The 18,535-nt window shown below is 38.6% G+C and overlaps 1 protein-coding gene across 2 annotated transcripts in view; it reads left to right on the top strand.

The window, feature by feature from the left end:
- Nucleotides 1-18,535, top strand: part of GABRB1 (gamma-aminobutyric acid type A receptor subunit beta1) — a 410,935-nt gene that overhangs the window by 291,769 nt on the left and 100,631 nt on the right. For both annotated transcript variants that reach the window (XM_043438789.1, XM_043438790.1), the window contains one exon: nucleotides 11,487-11,569. In XM_043438789.1, coding sequence (XP_043294724.1) covers nucleotides 11,487-11,569 — 83 coding nt within the window. The remainder of the gene's footprint in view (nucleotides 1-11,486; nucleotides 11,570-18,535) is intronic.

The following is an 18,535-nucleotide window of genomic DNA, read 5'->3' as shown; positions in this document are numbered from 1 at the left end:
GGGCCTGGTGCACTGGGAAGACCCAGAGGAATCGGGTGGAGAGGGAGGTGGGAGGGGGGATCAGGATGGGGAATACGTGTAAATCTATGGCTGATTCATATCAATGTATGACAAAACCCACTGAAATGTTGTGAAGTAATTAGCCTCCAACTAATTAAAAAAAATAAAAAATTAAATAAATAAATAAATAAATAAATAAACTCAAAATGGTTTAAAGACCTAAATATAAAACATGGCACTATTAAACTCCTAGAAGAAAACATAGGCAAAATATTCTCTGACATAAATCATAGCAATATATTCTTAATCTCCCAAGGTAAAAAAAAAAAAAGCAAAAATAAACAAGTTCGACCTAATCAAATTTAAAAGCATTGCACAGCAAAGGAAACCATCAATGAAACAAGGAAATGACCTGCAGAATGGGAGAAGATATTTGCAAACTGATGGAACAGAAAACCCCATAAATGTCCATGATGATGTAGTTTTCCACTGAAAAATGTGCAGTCCTGACATATTAAGATTCAAAGGGAAGAAGAGAGAACCCTAAACATAGTTACAAGCATACAAAAGCCCCACAGCCATTGGGAAGGGGCGATGAAAGTATATATACCACAGTAGTCATATTAGGAATAATATTTCCCTACTAATTTCAAAATATTTTTAATGTTTACTTGTTTAAAGAGAAAAAGAAGATCTCACAAACCCTGCTCTTAATCTCATGGGGGAGCTGGAAATGTCACACAATTTATGCTACTGCCTTACTTGTATTTATTGGAGAAGGAAATGGCAACCCACTCCAGTACTCTTGCCTGGAAAATCCCATGGATGGAGGAGCCCAGTAAGCTACACTCCATGGGGTCGCAAAGAGTCGGACACAACTGAGCGACTTCACTTTACTTTACTTGTATTTATGTGGTCTGTTTTGTTCCTCTATAAAAAGCCATTGCCCTAAGACAATGCAGTATTTTAATGTTCTATCTCTCTTGAATCTTATTTCACTCCTTCAATAATATTTGGAAGTTACTTTGATTACCTTTCAGTAAATGTGTCAATTCTTTGTTCTGAGAGAAATCGTCATGTGGCAGAGCAACAGAGCAGTTTTGCAAATAAGCCAAAAAAATGAAGAGCTGTGAAAGAAGACCCATGTATTTGCTTTATCTCCTAATCCTGAGTCCTTATTTAACTATCCTGCACTTACCGATTTCCAAATCATGGCATTCCATCAAAAGTAAACGTTTTCTTTGAATTTGACTTTTACTATAATTTCTAAGTCCATTTCACTTGCAATTTAAGGGCTTATTATTTTAATTGCTCACAGTTTGTCCACTACAGATATTGCTGATTATCAAGATAATGACAATAAAGATGTTATAATTTAGAAGAGGTGACCTTGTTTTTTCTGCCACCTAACACATATCTCAACTAACTGTTACTAGGAAACATTAAGCATGGTAGAAACTTAACATATGCCTTTATACTTCACAGATACGTGAATATAGTGATATAATTTGGGGAAACTAGTCTATTTTGAATTCAGCAATACATCTATGCAAAACATAACTGAGATTATCACTAGGTCTTTGACAAGGGTCTATTAATTACTATTGCCCTGTGAGTACTTTCTGTTATTGCTGTTCCCCTGCCCCAGGCTGCTCTGATTTATGAACAGCTTTTCATATTCACAAAGTGGCTCATGAATCACTCTGGCCCAACAGAAATGAATAAAAATGAGCCCATTTACACAACATTTGGTATATAGCTAATTACCTGAAAATGACTGCTTGGGATTGCACTGAGAAGAGTGTCATTAACATTCAGCACAAAGAGTACAAAACAGAGAGAGAAAAGAAAGCAGAATCAAAAATATATATATACATATATATATATATATATATATATATATATAAGAGGAGCAGCAAGAATGCTGTTGACACAGTGTGAGTGAAGTGCTAGCCGCTCAGTCCTGTCTCACCCTTTGAACTGTCGCCAGCCAGGCTCCTCTGTCCATGGGATTTCCAAGGCAAGAATACTGGAGTGGGTTGCCATTTCTTTCTCCAGGGGATCCTCCCCACCGAGGAATCAAACCTGCGTCTCCCACACTGCAGGCAGATTCTTTACTGTCTGAGCCGACAGGGGAGCCTTCAAAGCATCACCAGAGAGGACCTGATGGCATCATCCAAGAGAGGAGCAGTTAGCAAACAGCAGTAAGTGTAAAGGTTAAATACAGAGTAAGTTCAACTTTATTAAACAGCGTACTTAGAAAAAAGGAAATTACTAATCAGAGTGTGGCGATGAGACTGTGGGTCATCTTTATTCTGAGTATAGTTTTCTGTTTTTCAGATGTCTTACTATACTGTTGCTTAATCACTCAGTGGTGTCCAACTCTCTGCCACACCATGGATTATAGCCCATCAGGCTCCTCTGTCCATGGGGTTTCCCAGGCAGAAGTACTGGAGTGGGTTGCCATTTCCTTCTCCAAGAGATCTTCCTGACCCAGGGATTGAACCCACACCTGTTGCCTGACAGGCGGATTCTTTACCACTGAGCCGCCTGAGTCTTTTTTTTACTATGACCCTGCATTAACCTTACAATGTACTGGTGTTAGTAACCTTACATATTATTGTTGTTGTTCCGTCACTAAGTCACGTCTGACTCTTAGACACACCATGGACCGCAGCACACCAGGCTCCCCTGTCCTTCACTATCTCCCGGAATTTGCTCAAACTCTTGTCCATTGAGTTGGTGATGCTATCTGACCATCTCATCCTCTGCTGATCCCCTTCTCCTTTTGCCTTCGATCTTTCGCAGCATCAGAGTCTTTTTCAATGAGTCATCTCTTCGCATCAGGTGTCCAAAGTAGTGGAGCTGTAGCTTCAGCATTAGTCCTTCCAATGAATATCTTATATGTATGTATGTATGTATTTAGAAGCATACAGTTTAAAAATTATAATGGGGCTTCCCTGGTGACTCAGATGGTAAAGAATCTGCCTGCAATGCAGGAGACCCAGGTTTGATCCCTGGGTCAGGAAGAGTCCCTAGAGAATGGAATGGCTACTCCTTCCAGTATTCTTGCCTGGAGAATTCCATGGACAGAGGAGTCTGGTTAGAGTTAACTGAGAGATTATTATATACCAAGCATTGAATTTGATTATTCATATGATAACTCTCTTCTTCTTGCCTGTTCCATTCTATATTCACCTACATAATCCCATCAGTTTGTGGAATACAACAAACTTAAGGCATCCGAAAGCTAACCAAACGCACCAATCAAATAAGAGTAGGATTGAGCCATCTCCTTCCTGAGTGATTGTCATGCTTTTGTGATAATGTGTACATTTGTCTAAGGTGATATATTTGTATTTCTAGAAAAATGGCGGAGCTAGTAGTCCCAATTGAGACATAAGCATATTCTCCCTAGCTTTTCATTAAATCAATAGACGAAGGCCCTGTCTTCTATCTTCTGCTACCTGCCAGTATTGAACAACAACAAATGACTGGGACAGCAGAAAGGTGCAGCTGGGTGTTTTAACTGCTCTAGCTTCCATGCTTATGGTGCTGCCTGATTCCTGCTAAGTCTCTGTTGTTTTTATACCCATTACTGAGTGGATAAAAGATGCCCTGAATTAGTGATAACTAAATAAATACTAAAAATATATAGTAAGGTCAACTCTTGCTTAATATGTTTTACTGCTTATAGGAGAAATTTTACTGAACCAACTGTTCTCTGCTTAGATTTATCTGGCCTGAACATAATAACTGGAAATACAATAAAAGTTAGCTCCTGAGTCTAGAGTATCTGAATTTGAATCTCCTTTACAGACTGTGTCAACTTGGAAACATTTTCTAACCTCATCAGATATCAGTTTCCTTACCTTTGAAACTGGCATAAAATGGCATCAACATAATCATGCTTTCATAAATAATAAATTAAATAATGCTTATGTGGTAGTCAGAATAACAGCACTCTACAGAGCTCTAGGTCCTAATCTCAGGACCTGTAAATAATGTTTCTTTCGGTTTCAACAGGGATTTTGCAGATAGGATTAATGTAAGGATTTTGAAACAAGATTATCTTGGATTATCTGGGGTGAGCCCAATGTAATCACTATAGGGTTCTTATACAAGGGAGACAGGAGAGTCAGTGGGTAAGGAGATGTGAGGACAAAAGCAGACACTGAAATGATGGAGGCAGATGGAGGAAGGGGACCTGAGCCAAGGATGCAAAGCGGCCTGCGGAAGCTGGAAAAGGCAAGGAGATGGATTCTCCTGGAGCCTCCAGAAGGAGCGCAGCCCTGCTGAAGCCTTGATTCTAGAACTTCAGATCTCTAGAATGTAGAAGCATAGGTCTGTGCTGTTTTAAGCTACTAAATTTATGGTAACTTGTTTCAAGAGCAATAGGTAACTAATGCAGTAAGTATGGTGCTTAGCACAGTCCTGTCATAGAAGATTCTAACATAGTATTGTCTAAGATCACTCTGCCTCTTAAAATCTAAATAAAAGTGGTTTAAACACACAACCCATTACTTGTGGGAGTCCAACACCTTCTGCAGGGTTGCTGAGGCTTCCCAAAGGGCTTCCTGATCTGACCATCTCTGGCTTTAAAGTTCTGGTTTGGCTGAATTGATTTAATTTATAGAATACTGTTTCATGAATGTTATCAAGATATGGAATTCAGTCACTTTACAAGAATGAAAATAAAACATTCACATAAGACTTTACTGGGCTGGGAGGAAACATTTATTGGGGAAAACATTTATTTAGGTAAATAGAGAAAAAGTTTATTATAATAGCAATGTAAAAATCTTAAAGTTGAATACTGTCCTATAAAATGCTTTGCTACTCCATCATTTTGCTTTTCCACACCTAAATTCCTCATAAATCTCACAGCAGTTTACCTCCTTTTGCTTCTTTTTCATTCATGTCTTTTTTTTCTCGGGATTTCACCTTTAAATACCAAGATATTTTCCTAAACATAATAGCTTACCAAAAGCAAAATTTGGTGCCAGTTATGAAGATAATACATACTTTTCACCACTCAATAAGTGTTAGCTACAGGGAAAAATCTATGCACACATTGGTCATGACTTAGGCTAACCCATCCCTCATCTTTCATTGGTTTCTTTGGGTGATGAATCTAACATGGACTAAGGGTACAGCCTAGAGGCCAGAGGCAGTCATGGGACATTCTCCAAACAAACTTGACAGCGTGATACGGATATCAATCTTATAGTGCTACTCACTATCAATCTCAGCAATCTTAGGAGTATGATTAGGAAACAGAATCTTCAGGCTTTTTTCCTCTCTACTATTTCATATCCCTTTTATATGTGCATGCTGAGTCACTTCAGTCGTGTCTGACTCTTTGCAAACCTGTGGACTATAGCCCTCCAGGCTCCTCTGTCCGTGGGATTCTCCAGACAAGAATACTGGAGTAGGTTGCTGTGCCCTCCTCCAGGGCATCTTCCCAACCCAGGGACTGAACCCGAGTCTCCAGCATCTCCTGCACTGGCACGTGGGTTTTCTACCACTAGTGCCACCTGGGAAGCCTCCTCTTATACAGATTATGTTAAGTTGCACAGTTATGCTCTGCAGAGATCATGTTTAAAACCTGGAGCTCCTCCCTATAAGATTGAAGATTATAGGAAAATCTCAACATAACTCATTCATTTACTGAAGTCTCCATTCTTATTTGCAAAAATGCACACTCCATATGTATATATGTATACGTGCTTGTGTGTGTGTGAGTGTGTGTGTGTGTGTGTGAGTGTGTGTGTGTAGCTAGGTTTTAAGCTACTTAAGGACCAGGACTTCCTGGATGTCTTATCAGCAATGAGAGTCATGCTGCTCTTGGACATCAAATATACATGAACTGTGATTACAGTGATTCTTAGGGTAAATGACCATGCAGCACACAACTTAATACATAAATACTATAGCAACATGATTTCCATTCATTCCAAGTATCATGGGGCCATAGTTTCTAACTAACAGCCTATTATAGTGTTCTGACCTAACCTTCAAAATGTCAATAAATTGGATTATAATGTAAGTCATTCTAAATGTCTTTGAAAGAAGACAGATGAATGTCATGCCATCATGAATCTGTACCTCTGGAAAGTCTGAGTTCAGAAAAATAATCATTTGATACTTTTGCCTTTTGCTGGTTCTACCCTATTGTACTTTCATTTGCTGATAGCCAATAGTCATATCTTCACACACTGAGAATGAATGATTGAGTGTGAACATTTAAAAAAAATTTTAAAAATGCTTCGGTTTCGAAGCCCTCAACCTATCCAGTTTTGTGATCTTTGGCACCTTTAACTCCATAGAAGATTTTTAATATCAGACTGCTTCAGCCACAATGTTGGGAACATTTCCATGAGGATGTGTTAATTAGTTGTAGAGGTGACTTAACCACTGCTGAGCAACCGCAAACAAATGGAAACATAGAGAACAGTCATTCTTCAAGATGTTCATTGTTGCCTCACACCCAGAAGACAAGAGTGGGACAGCACTCTGCCCAACGAAATGACATCATTTTGTTGATGCTCCTGAGAATTCTTGCTGAGTAATTTTTCTCACAAAGAGCTCAGGATAGTCAACTCACTTAGCCATATGTATTACAAAATCTAGAGACACCAAGCTCTTAAATTAGCAGAGACCGACGTTCTGTGGCATAAATTTCTATGGGTCACAACATGAATTTATGAGTACCTGCTTGTGTAGGGGTCCCTGTCTGAGTTTTAGTAATTCCCCTCTTCTTAGGTGAGAGACACTTACTGGTCTCTGGTGACGATATTTGTTTGCGCCTAGCTTTCTTTCTTGTCCTTAACAATAATTTAGGGAGTGTTGGCACATAATCCAAGTTGAGCCAGTGAAATCCTCTTGAGAATTCAAAATTTGGAACATGTAGATTCAAAGAAGGAAGTTATTTCACTAATGTGCATGCTCTGTAGAGAAAGTCTGGAATTTTGCACAGTTAGCATTCCGGAAGCTGCCTTGATCACCTCTCTTTCGGAATTGTGATGACTCAGTTCTCTGGTATCTTAACAGGATTTGGGGCAGGAGAAATGAACTCACCCAAGCAATCACAGCTGAAAAATCATCAGGTTATAGGCAGAGTTCTGGCGTGGCATACAGATTTCCTATGTGATATCAAAAAATTTCTCATATTTATTGATAGCTGAATGGATTGATCATGACAGATAGCAATGGTCAATTCCATTATGTTTTCCAAAAGCCGTTTTTTTATTACTTACAACTGTAGTATCCATAAGCATGAGACATGTTATTCATTTTACCGACAATGCTTTGTTAGCTTTTCAAACTGCTTTGTAAAAGCTCCACAGCCTTACAATGTGTGAATCAGTGGTTCAGCATGTCCCGATGTTGATATGATGTGGTAAACTAACCATATGACATGTCGAAAAGTGAGGTCAGTTAAGTTAGAAAAGCTGACAAGGGGGTTCATGCAGTGTTCTTAAGTATCCCCAAAGTTGCTTTGTTCCACACATATCTTATTTCAATTTTATTAAATATTATATTTATTTTAAACTATAAGCAGGTACACCGTAATGTGTCCTATGCCACGTTTTAACGCAGCCAAGGCCATCATAATATCAGCCTGTGCTGCCAGGTTCATTTACGTGGAGCAGGGGACACCAAGTAAAGTTTCCATTTTTTTGTAATTGGAGGAAAATTGCTTTACAATATTGTGCTGGTTTCTGCGCCAACACCACAAACCATATATGCACATGTGCACCTGCCCCCCCTCTTGAGCCCCCTTCCCTTCCTCCCGTCCCAGCCCCTCGTCATCATCACAGAGCACCAGGCTGGGCTCCTTGTGACGTGCAGTAGCTTTGCCCGAGCTCCCTGTTTTACACACGACACTATATATGTCAATGCTGCTCTCTCAGTTCATCCACCCTCTCTCTCCTTCTAATCAGTTGCTAAGTATCTATCAGAGATCAACCACCTATGAATGTATCTAAAACATCTGCAAAGGTGTCATTGATTATACAGGTGGTTACAAAGCAAATGGATATTTTTTTCTCTGAATTCAGAGTAGCCCATGACTGGTCATGTAAGGTTTCAGAGGCAAGTGTTTCCATATTTGTAAGGATTTTCTCAAAACCACACAAATAAAATAAAAAACAGAAATAACTGACGCTGAGGAAGATTGAAGGCCATAATTCTCATCATACTTCCCGCTTTCATGTGTGCTCACATTAAGATAGATGTCAGCATTTGAACTTATATAATAAATCTGCATTAACAACATATGGCTTTCACTTATTTCATTTGTATTTTATATATTGAGGTTCTCTGTAAGTTTCCATTTTGTTAAAAGTCTCCTTAGAGGAAAAATGTTTGAAAGCACCATTGTAGCAGGGTTTTTCCACTGTGGCATGACTGACATTTGGAACAGATCATGGTTAATTGTCGGGGAGGTACTGTGCGCTGTGGGATGTTTAGCTGCATCCCTGGTCATACCCCCGCTGGATACCAGTATCAACCCTCCACCCCAAGCCTGAAAATCAAAGCTGTCTCCAGATGTTGTCAAATGTACCCTGTTGGTAAAAACAATTCCTGGTTGAAAATAATTGGCTAAGTCATAGGATGGCTGGACTTTAGTAATTCCTAGAGAACATTCACATTTTCACAATCCTTTTTATTCATAAGCAGCAGTTAAACAAAGTATATGGTAGAGAGATGATGTTTTTAAGTGCTTTTAAATATTTATTGTGTTGTCTTATTGAGGATGTTTGAAATATTTAATGTTAGTTTCTCAGTTGTGTCCAACTCTTTGCAACCCTGTAAACTATATCCCCCAGGCTCCTCTGTCCACAGAATTCTCCAAGCAAGAATACTGGAATGGGTTGCCATTTCCTCCTCCAGGGGATCTTCCTGCCCCAGGGATCAAACCCCGGTCTTCTGCATTGCAGCCAGATTCTCTACCATCTGAGCCACCGGGGAAGCCCCCACTATGCAGACCAAAAAAAGAATGTGGTGCAATTGTATTTTCAGACAATGAAAGCTATTCATGATATATTGTGAAATGAGAAAAATCAATCAAGTCACATGATTTTGGGAGCAGAAAGCAAAAAGTAATCTAAGTGAAGTGAAGTCACTCAGTCGTGTCCAACTCTTTGTGACCCCATGGACTGTAACCTACCAGGCTCCTCCGTCCATGGGACTTTTCAGGCAAAGATACTGGAGTGGGTTGCCATTTCCTTCTCCAGAGGATCTTCCCGACCCAGGGATTGAACCCAGGTCTCCTGCACTGTAGGCAGACGCTTTACCGTCTGAGCTACCAGGGAAGCCCTAAAAGTAATCTAGTAAAACTCTTTTATGTGTTAATTCTAGAATACAACCAATCTTTAAACTTTTGTAGAACATTTGAAATTCTTTAAATTAAACTTTAAAATTCCTTTTACTCTTGCCTAATACTCAAATAAATCTGATTAACTGACCAACATCTTATCTAAGAGAGGTTTAAAAAGAGATCTTTACTTTTAACTTTCACAAAGAAACCCAAAGAAAAATTAGGAAGGTCTAAGGTTTATGCCTAATACTAATACTGTTTTTAGGAAGAAGGTGCCTGTTAGTTTAACACAAATCACCAAAACAATAACTTGCCTTGACAGCTTCACAAAGCATAGGTAAGAAAAGAACTTTGTCAAATTTACATACACTGTTGATGAGCAGCAATGTTGCAAAATTTAAAATGCATGTACCTTTTTTTCTAACAATTCCCTTTCTGGAAATAGCAGGTCAACATACTCAAGTATCGTAGAGTATACCAGTATATTCAGAGCATCTTTATTTATAAAAGTAAATAATATTAAATAACATAAACACCCACTAGAGGGTGATGAGGAAAATAAATGATGGTATTTCCATACAACTCAATACATTGTAGTGAATTTTTCACAAATGACTTATTATTTACTAATATAGAACCAAATCCAAAATCCGTCATCAATGAAAACAAGCTAGGTTCAGAAGAGGGTGTGCAGTAGTCTTCCAACAAAAAAGTTCCCCCACAAGAAGATATAGTTGGACTTCTATTTATATTTGGGAAGTTTCCAATGCTGTAGCTCCTGGGCCTTAAGGTACAAAGGAAGCTTATTATTAAATTTGAATTTTTAATTTAAAAAAAGTTATTATTACACATTATTTTGTGAAAGAGGACAAGGTAATTTACTTTTTTAAGAAAAGTATCTTGTCAATCCCAAAGCAATATCAAATGTTTGTGTGAATGGACTAGCCATAAGATTTAAGTTCCTCTCAAACACTCAGCAAGTCCACGAAACCAGCCCGGCCATAAGAAAATGAAGGGATCGTGGAAGCCCAGGTAGGATATCTCGAGTCAGGATCCCTGGGTTTGCATAAATACATAAGCCAAACTGTAGTTGGTAAGTAGGGTGTAAGCACTAGGATAGTATTTCTTTACTGGCTATATGCTGTGGGCCAGGGACTCGGAGACGAATCTAACAAATCTCTCTAATAGCGGGGAGTGCGAGGCCTTAAAAGTTATGAAGGACAAATTTTGTTGTTTTTGTTGCTTTTGCTGTTTTATCATTAGGTTGTAGCAGGAGAGGGAGGTAGGCTTTGATGCATAGATAGATGTTCTCCTCCTTGTAAAGCCAGCCTTGCTGCAGATATTGACAAAGACATTGCTAGGTTGCTAGTGAAAATAGGAAGGGCTGTGGGATAATTTATAGCTATGATAACGGCCATCCTTCATGGGGCACTTACTAAGTATGAAGCACTAGGTTAAGAGCTTCGTACCCACTATCTCTTTTAATCCTCACAGCCATTCTATGCAGTAGGTTTTTTTATTGATGGGTGGACTGAGGCTCCTGGAGATATATTAACTAGCCCAACCTCACATGGCTAGTGAGCAGCAAAGAAAGACTCAAATTCAATCTGCCTGTCTTCAACTTTTATCTTTTATTTACTTTTATTTTTTCAGGTCATTTTACTACATTTCTTTTTTTAATTTTTAATTGGAGGATAATTGCTTTACAATGCTGTGTTGGTTTCTGCCATACAACAACACAAATCAGTCATAACTATATATATATATACACAGAGAGAGAGAGAGAGAGAGAGAGAGATCTCCTGCCTGTTGAGCCTCCCTCCCACCCCATCCTCATCCCACCCCTCTAGGTTGTGACAAATCACCAGGCTGGGCTTCCTGTGTTATATGGAAACTTCTACTAGCATATATATGAAATCTAGAAAAATGGTACTGATGAACCTATCCCAGGGAATGAATGGAGATGCAGATTTAGAGAATGGACTTTTGGACACAGAATGGGAGGGAGAGGGTGGAACAAATTAAGAAAGTAGCATTGCCGTCTTTTAAAATTTTTAATCAGAGTGTTGATGCCATCTAGGAGACATGACTCAGGGTTAGAAAGCCTGGAAATGAGAGTCACCATCTTTACAACGTTCTTTTCTCTCTCTCACCCTGACAGGATCACAACCACAGCTGCGTGTATGATGGATCTACGAAGATATCCTCTGGATGAACAAAACTGCACCCTGGAGATTGAAAGTTGTGAGTTGACTTGGACAGTGGGACAAAAAAGAGGGATGTTTGCTTGACCTAATTAAGCACAACCTTGTACTGAGTAATTGGCACCGTGACATTTTCAGCTGCCTGCCAACTTTTCAGAGGGTTCACAGTCTAGTAACATTTTCCTCTATATTGGCAGTTATCTTTTTGAATCATTAAGGAAAGTCCACTCCTTTTAGCTGGACAATTTATAAATTCATGCTTTCTCCTTCTCAGAATCAAGTTTCTTCCAAGACCTTCCAATACCCAAGCTACATTAAGAGAGGGGAAATATTTAGTTTGAAAAGACTTTGTGAGATTGTCTTTGGTTCTATAGTCTGTCTGCCTGAAGGACTGTAAATTGTTGTCTAGAAAAACACTATGGTAAAGTCTTTCTTCATGGAAGAATGAGATGATAAATGGTATTGTCCATTTCTCATCTTGTGGCTTGTAGTTTAGGTTTGTCCTCTTGGGCTGTTTTTCATTGGTTAACAATTAGAATATTTTAGTCACTAAGATTTAATCTGATTGATTATCTTTGTTTCATTGTTTCTCAGTCATCAACATGTAGACATTTGATCCCATTTGTTGTGAATACACGGCCAAGGCCATTTCCTGGTTTTCAAGGGCAGAGAAAGTGCAGTAGGTAATTCAGAGCACTGTAATACCACTTAATGTAATGTAAGAATAGACAGATATTTATTTAGATCATTTAAAATGCTTTCCAAATCTAAACTTCAAAATGGTAAAGAAAAATGGGAAAATTCCAGGTGATCCTCTAGTATTATTGAACAATAACTGTATTCCCCATTGTCTGACTATTGAGTAATTACATTCATTTTCTAGTTTTACTGAATACAAACATATAACTAGATAAAGAATGTTTATGTAGATATAGATTCAGATGTAAACATTGATCTATTACCCCTAGAATCTGGAATGAATAACATTCATCAGCTATTCTTTAATTAATATTCTAATTTTTAAATATATAAATATGTTGGTTGAAAGGTATTAATATATGAAAGTATTAATAGTGACTTTTGGTTTAAATGACAATGACAAGCAAATTCAAACTATAGGAACGAAATATAAACCCAGTCATTTGTTATTGGCTAATAATGTTTTACAAATAAGACAGAACTTTCGCTAAGCAAGTAACTCGTTAGTTCTTGGAACTGACATGGAAAGAGAAATATGCTCATTTATATAGGTAGCCTTTTACCCTCAGTCTCCTTCCACTGATGGTGATTTTTTTACCTTTGCTTCTGCTGGACCACATTAGGATATGGCAATATGTTAAAATTCTAACATCTTATGTTTACAGCATGCACTTAAAGAAGCAAAGAATTTTGACAAGTACTGGAATTGATTCTGTGGATAAATTGCAAGTGCTAAAGTTATCAACATTCTCTCCAAAAAAAAGTTTATTTTATAATGCATATTGAGTCTTTCTATTATTAAAAGTTTACATTTTTCTTTAAGTAGGCAATGTCCTTTATTCCTATTTAGAAAATAGATTGATTTTAGGACCATTTATCATATCATACAACAAGCCAAACCAAAACTATAAATGAAGCAGAATTAACCATAACTTTTGTGTGGCAAGGATTGGGGAGGCCCAAACAATCAGAGAGTCCAAAGTTATCGTAAGATATGATGTCAGGCAATAAGTAGTGACCCAGGCATATGATAATCATTGAGGAAACTCAGTAAGATGCAATCAGTTGTCTGGGTAGATGGATGAGGCATGGTAACTGGGACCCAAAAATCGGTTAATATATAGGATTGTACAGAATTACCATCATCAAAAAGATCTACAAACAATAAATGCTAGAGAAGATGTAGATAAAAGGGAACCCTCCTACACTGTTGGTGGGAATGTGAAGTGATACAGCCATTTGGAGAACAGTATGAAGATTCCTTAAAAAACTCAGAATAATCTACCATATGACCCAGCAACCCCACTATTGGGCATATATACCTGAGAAAACCATAATCAAAAAAGACACATGTACCCCAATGTTCATAGCAACACTATTTAAAATAGCCAGGACATGTAAGCAACCTAGATGTCTCTTGACAGATGAATGGATAAAGAAGGTGTAGTAGATATATACAATGGAATTATATACATATACACTCAACCATAAAAAGAAAGAATTTGAGTCAGTTCTAGTGAGGTGGATGAAGCTAGAGCCTGTTATAAAGAGTGAAGTAAGTCAGAAAAAGAAAAACAAATATGGATACTAACACATATGTGTGAAATCTAAAAAAATTAGTATTGATGGACCTATTTACAGGGAAGGAATGGAGATGCAGGTGTAGAGAACGGACTTACGGACACGGTGGGGAGGGAGAGAGTGGGACCAGTGGAGAAAGTGGCATCAGCATACACACACTGTCAGGCGTAAGACGGGTAGCTTGTGAGAAGCTGCCGCGTAGCACAGGGAGCCCAGTCTAGTGCTGGTGACGATGTGGAGGGATGGGGCGTGGGAAGGGGCCGGAGGCGAGGGAGGGTGGGCAGGTGTATATAACTGTGGCTCGTTTGCATTGCTGTATGGCAGAAACCCGGCTTCCCAGGTGGCGCTAGTGGTAAAGAACCCTCTGCCAATGCAGGAGACGCAAGAGGCAGGTTCAGTCCTTGGGGAAGATCCTCTGGGGGAGGGCATGGTAACCCACTCCAGTATTCTCACCTGGAGAATCCCATGGACAGAGAAGCCTGGTGGACTACAGTCTATACAGTCGCAAAGAGTCGGACACGACTGAAGCGACTTAGCAGGCATGATGGCAGAAACCAACACAACTTTGTAAACACATTTTTAATATTTAAATTAAAAAATAGAAAAAAAAACAGAAATAGAGTCACAGATGTTAAAAAAATAAAAAGCTTAAGCTTACCAAGGGCAAAAGAGGGTTAGGGATAAATTGAGAGGCTGGGATTGACAGATACAGACCACTGTATGTAAAATAGATAACTAGTAAGGACCTGCTGGACAGCTCGAGGAGCCCTGCTCAGTGCTCTGTGATGACCTTCATGGAGACGGAATCTTAAAAAAAGAGCAGACACGTGTATGTGTATAACTGGTTCACTTTGCTCTACAGCAGAAGCGAAGTCAGCATTGTGAATCAATTGTACTTCAGTAAAAGTAAATATACACACATAGGACCGTGTGGGCAGAGTGCGCCCATCATAAAGTGATCCAAGGACCGTGTGGGCAGACTGCGCCCATCATAAAGTGATCCAACAGCAGGTCATAGAACTCTAGTCGCTGAAGATGTTTACCTAAAGCAAAGAAGTAATTCAGTCAGTAAGAATTTGTGTCATGAGGGGATCTATGGAGTCAGGAACTTGGGAGAAAGGGCAAAAAACAGGGAACTGCATTCTATTTGCCAGGCAAAAGCTAGGTGTTAATCCAACACCTCCATGGCAGAAGATAGACCTATTATCTTAATGAATAAAGGTCTATCTCTAACAACATTTGAGAGATAATGTGAGTTTGAGAGATGTCAGATAACTTCCCCAGGGCCATAAGGCAAGAATAGTGGTGAAATGGAAATTCAAACCCAGGTAATCTATTCTCTATGATAGAATCCTGCAATTAACAGCTGAGCAAGGAAGCAGAACATCAATGATTAGAAGTATAGCACCAGTCAGAACCACTCTCAGTTAGATTGAGGGTGCTAAATCAACCAAAGACGGGTCAAAATTACCTAATAAAAGTTAAAGTCAATTCCAGAAGCTGAAACAGAATTTAGCTCTTTGGTCAAGGGTCAAGTGATTGCAACTGTGGAGAAAGCATAGTCTGTGGATTCAGGAAACCAAGTGCTCCTGATTCCATTGGTGTTATCCCCCCAAAAAACTAAAAGCCTCAAATGACAACATTGCTTAGCTCCGATACTTTCCTTGAAATGTATCTCTTCTTAGCAATAGATAAACCAATATAAAGAGATCTTAAGAGGAATAACTCCCAGCGACAAGGTACCAAGTGGCAATAATACAGAGTCCAAATGAGCCGCTCTTGTTCCCGCCGTCAGCATGTAGTCAATGTACACTGAGTGTTAATAGATGCTGAATCTAACATCTGGTTTTCACCTCTTCAGGAAGAAATAGGTGCTGCATTATTTATTGAAACAGATCTCCCTGAATTGTCATTTTATGAAGACCATAACAGAACTTTATTCATTTTTTTAAAATGTAACATTGTGTTTACTTAAGTCATTAATTAGTATCAATGATAATGATTCCTTATATTCTTAGATATCCAATACATTATTCATGTCTCCTTTGACTGATATGTGGGAAAAATCAGAGGGACAAGTTTTTATGTAGTGACTTATAGGAAAAATAGATTACTCATTAAGATAATAGGTGAATGTTAAATGGAGGCATTGTTGCTTCACTGTTTATTTTTCCTGATGGTTTGTTAGGCTTCTTTACTGTTTCTTTTTTTTTTTTTTTTTAACAACTTAATGTCTTCATGTGAAGTTGAGGGTATAATGAGTGTGAATTTCAGTATCTTTACTGGATATATCAATACCTTAAGTGGAGGTTCAGCTCATCATACTTTATGTGGCCTCTTGTACTTAATTTTTCATATGGATTAGTGCATCATGAAGCTGAGTAAAGAATTAATAATTCCTTCTTAGAAGTCGCAAGTGATTTGTTTTGCTTATTAAGTCTACTGCTAGAAAACTGGGATACTTGTTATTGGTCCCTAAATATCTTTCCTTGAATATTAAAATCTACTTATTTTATGTTAGCTTCTTTGACAAATCATTTTCTGTTATCTTTAGTTTTCTTCACTTCCCAATGTGTTCCATTTATTCATTCACTCACTGCATTACAAAAGGTGTGATCAAGACTACTAACACAGATAAACCATTCAGTTTGAAGCTTCTACTTGCCAAAATAAATCACTGCAGATGGTGACTGCAGTCGTGAAATTAAAAGATACTGCTTACTCCTTGGAAGAAAAGCTATGACAAATCTAGACAGCATATTAAAAATCAGAGATATCACTTTGCCAACAAAGGTTCAAATAGTCAAAGCTATGGTTTTTCCAGTAGTCATGTATGGATGTGAGAGTTGGACTAAAAAGAAAGCTGAGCACCAAGAATTGATGCTTTCGAGCTGTGGTGCTAGAGAAGACTCTTGAGAGTCCCTTGGACTGCAAGATCACACCAGCCAATCCTAAAGGAAATCAACCCTGAATACTCACTGGAAGGACTGATGGTGAAGCTGAAGCTCCAACTTTGGCCACCTGACGCGCAGAGTTGACTCAATGGAAAAGACCCTGGTGCTGGGAAAGATTGGGGGTAAGAGAAGTGGGTGGTTATCATCTCATGTACATTAATTTGAGCAATCTCCAGGAGATAGTGAAGGGCAGGGAAACCTGATGTGCTGGAGTCCATGGGGTTGCAAAAAGTCATACACGACTTAGCAACTGAGCAACAAAAATGCTACTTTCTTCTGATATTTCAGGGGCCTAAGCCAGAAGAAGCCCAGACTTTAGGACAAAGAGACAAATAACCTAGCTGTCGATCTTGTATTCTCTAGTTTATGGTCTTGTAGTCCTGACTGAGCTTTAAAGTGATAACAAATGAAAGGGTCTAGTGTCAGTTGGGGAACATGAATGATAAAAAAGACATTTCACCAATGTAAGACTGAATTAATCATACTTTTATGACCAATAGAGTAGAAATTTTACCTACCTTACAACATTTACTAGTTCGTATTTTCTTCCATTACAATCACAAAGATGAGGAAATGTTTTCCTTGGTTAGGTCCTTTGAGACAAATTAAAGATGTTTTGTTTTTCTTTAATGTCATCTAATTGAGTAAAATTAGGAAAGCCATAAAGCCTTGTTAAATTTAAATTTTATTTGAACTTGGAGCACATTAATGAGCTCATAGCCCTGGGATGCTTCATAGCCTTGGGATGCTACAAAATGAGTTAATGGCACATGGAGAAAATAGAAGAATTTAGTATTAGGAGGATTTGGAATTTGAAATCAATAAAGCTAGCACATGAAGGTTTGAAGCCAGATGGAAATATAGAAAGGCTTCGGGAGAACAGTCTTTGCAATGTATTTCTGGCAACAACTGTTGAAGAAAATCAGTCCTAACCCTACCCTCTGTCAGCAGATGGTGCCAACTCTCACTACCTGCCCTCCCACCCCAAATAGAAGCCGTTTCGGGTCTGAAATCTCTCGGCAGACTCACCCCTTTCTCTAAATGTCCTTATATATAACCTCACCATTCTAAGTTAGGCCCCTGTATTTAAGAGGAAGAGGTATTCCTCTTTCTTTTATGGACGGATCCTGGCCCCTGTGCTCGGGACTTTAATTTCTTCCTTCCTTCTCTGGTAGGTGACTTTCCCCAGTTAATACACACCGCCACCCCTGACGCTTCAGATCCTCATCTCACCCTGTCTGCCACCTCTTTGTTCAGCTTAAAACACAAGCTGAAAACACAAAACATGCTACTCCACCTTCCCCGCTCCCCTTAAGCTTTTCCCAATCTCCTACTTCCTTTTTCTCAAAACTACTTGAAAGAATGGTCTATCTCTGTTAAGATAATAGGTCCTTTATTGTGCCCATCTTTGCATGAAATGTTCCCTTGGCATCTCAAATTTTCTTGAAGAGATCTCTAGTCTTTCGCATTCTATTGTTTTCCTCTATTTCTTTGCAATGATCACTGGGGAAGGCTTTCTTGTCTCTCCTTGCTATTCTTTGGAACTCTGCATTCAAATGGGTATATCTTTCCTTTTCTCCTTTGGTTTTTCCCCTGAACTTTAGACTGAGACTTTCAATTGTAAACTTGATTATTTCCACCTAGAAGTCTATTTAAAATGTCTAAAAACTTTTCCTGGCTTTACCTGATGCCGTCCTCAATTCAGTGGATGGCAAGTCCATGCTCCCATTTTCTTAGAATTTTGATTCAGAGAAGATCATTCACTTATAAGG

This window comes from Cervus canadensis, chromosome 19 (genome assembly GCF_019320065.1).
Source record: "Cervus canadensis isolate Bull #8, Minnesota chromosome 19, ASM1932006v1, whole genome shotgun sequence".
Lineage (NCBI taxonomy): Eukaryota > Metazoa > Chordata > Mammalia > Artiodactyla > Cervidae > Cervus > Cervus canadensis.
The sequence above is the reverse complement of the archived record's forward strand: the minus strand, read 5'-3'. Positions and strand labels throughout refer to the sequence as shown.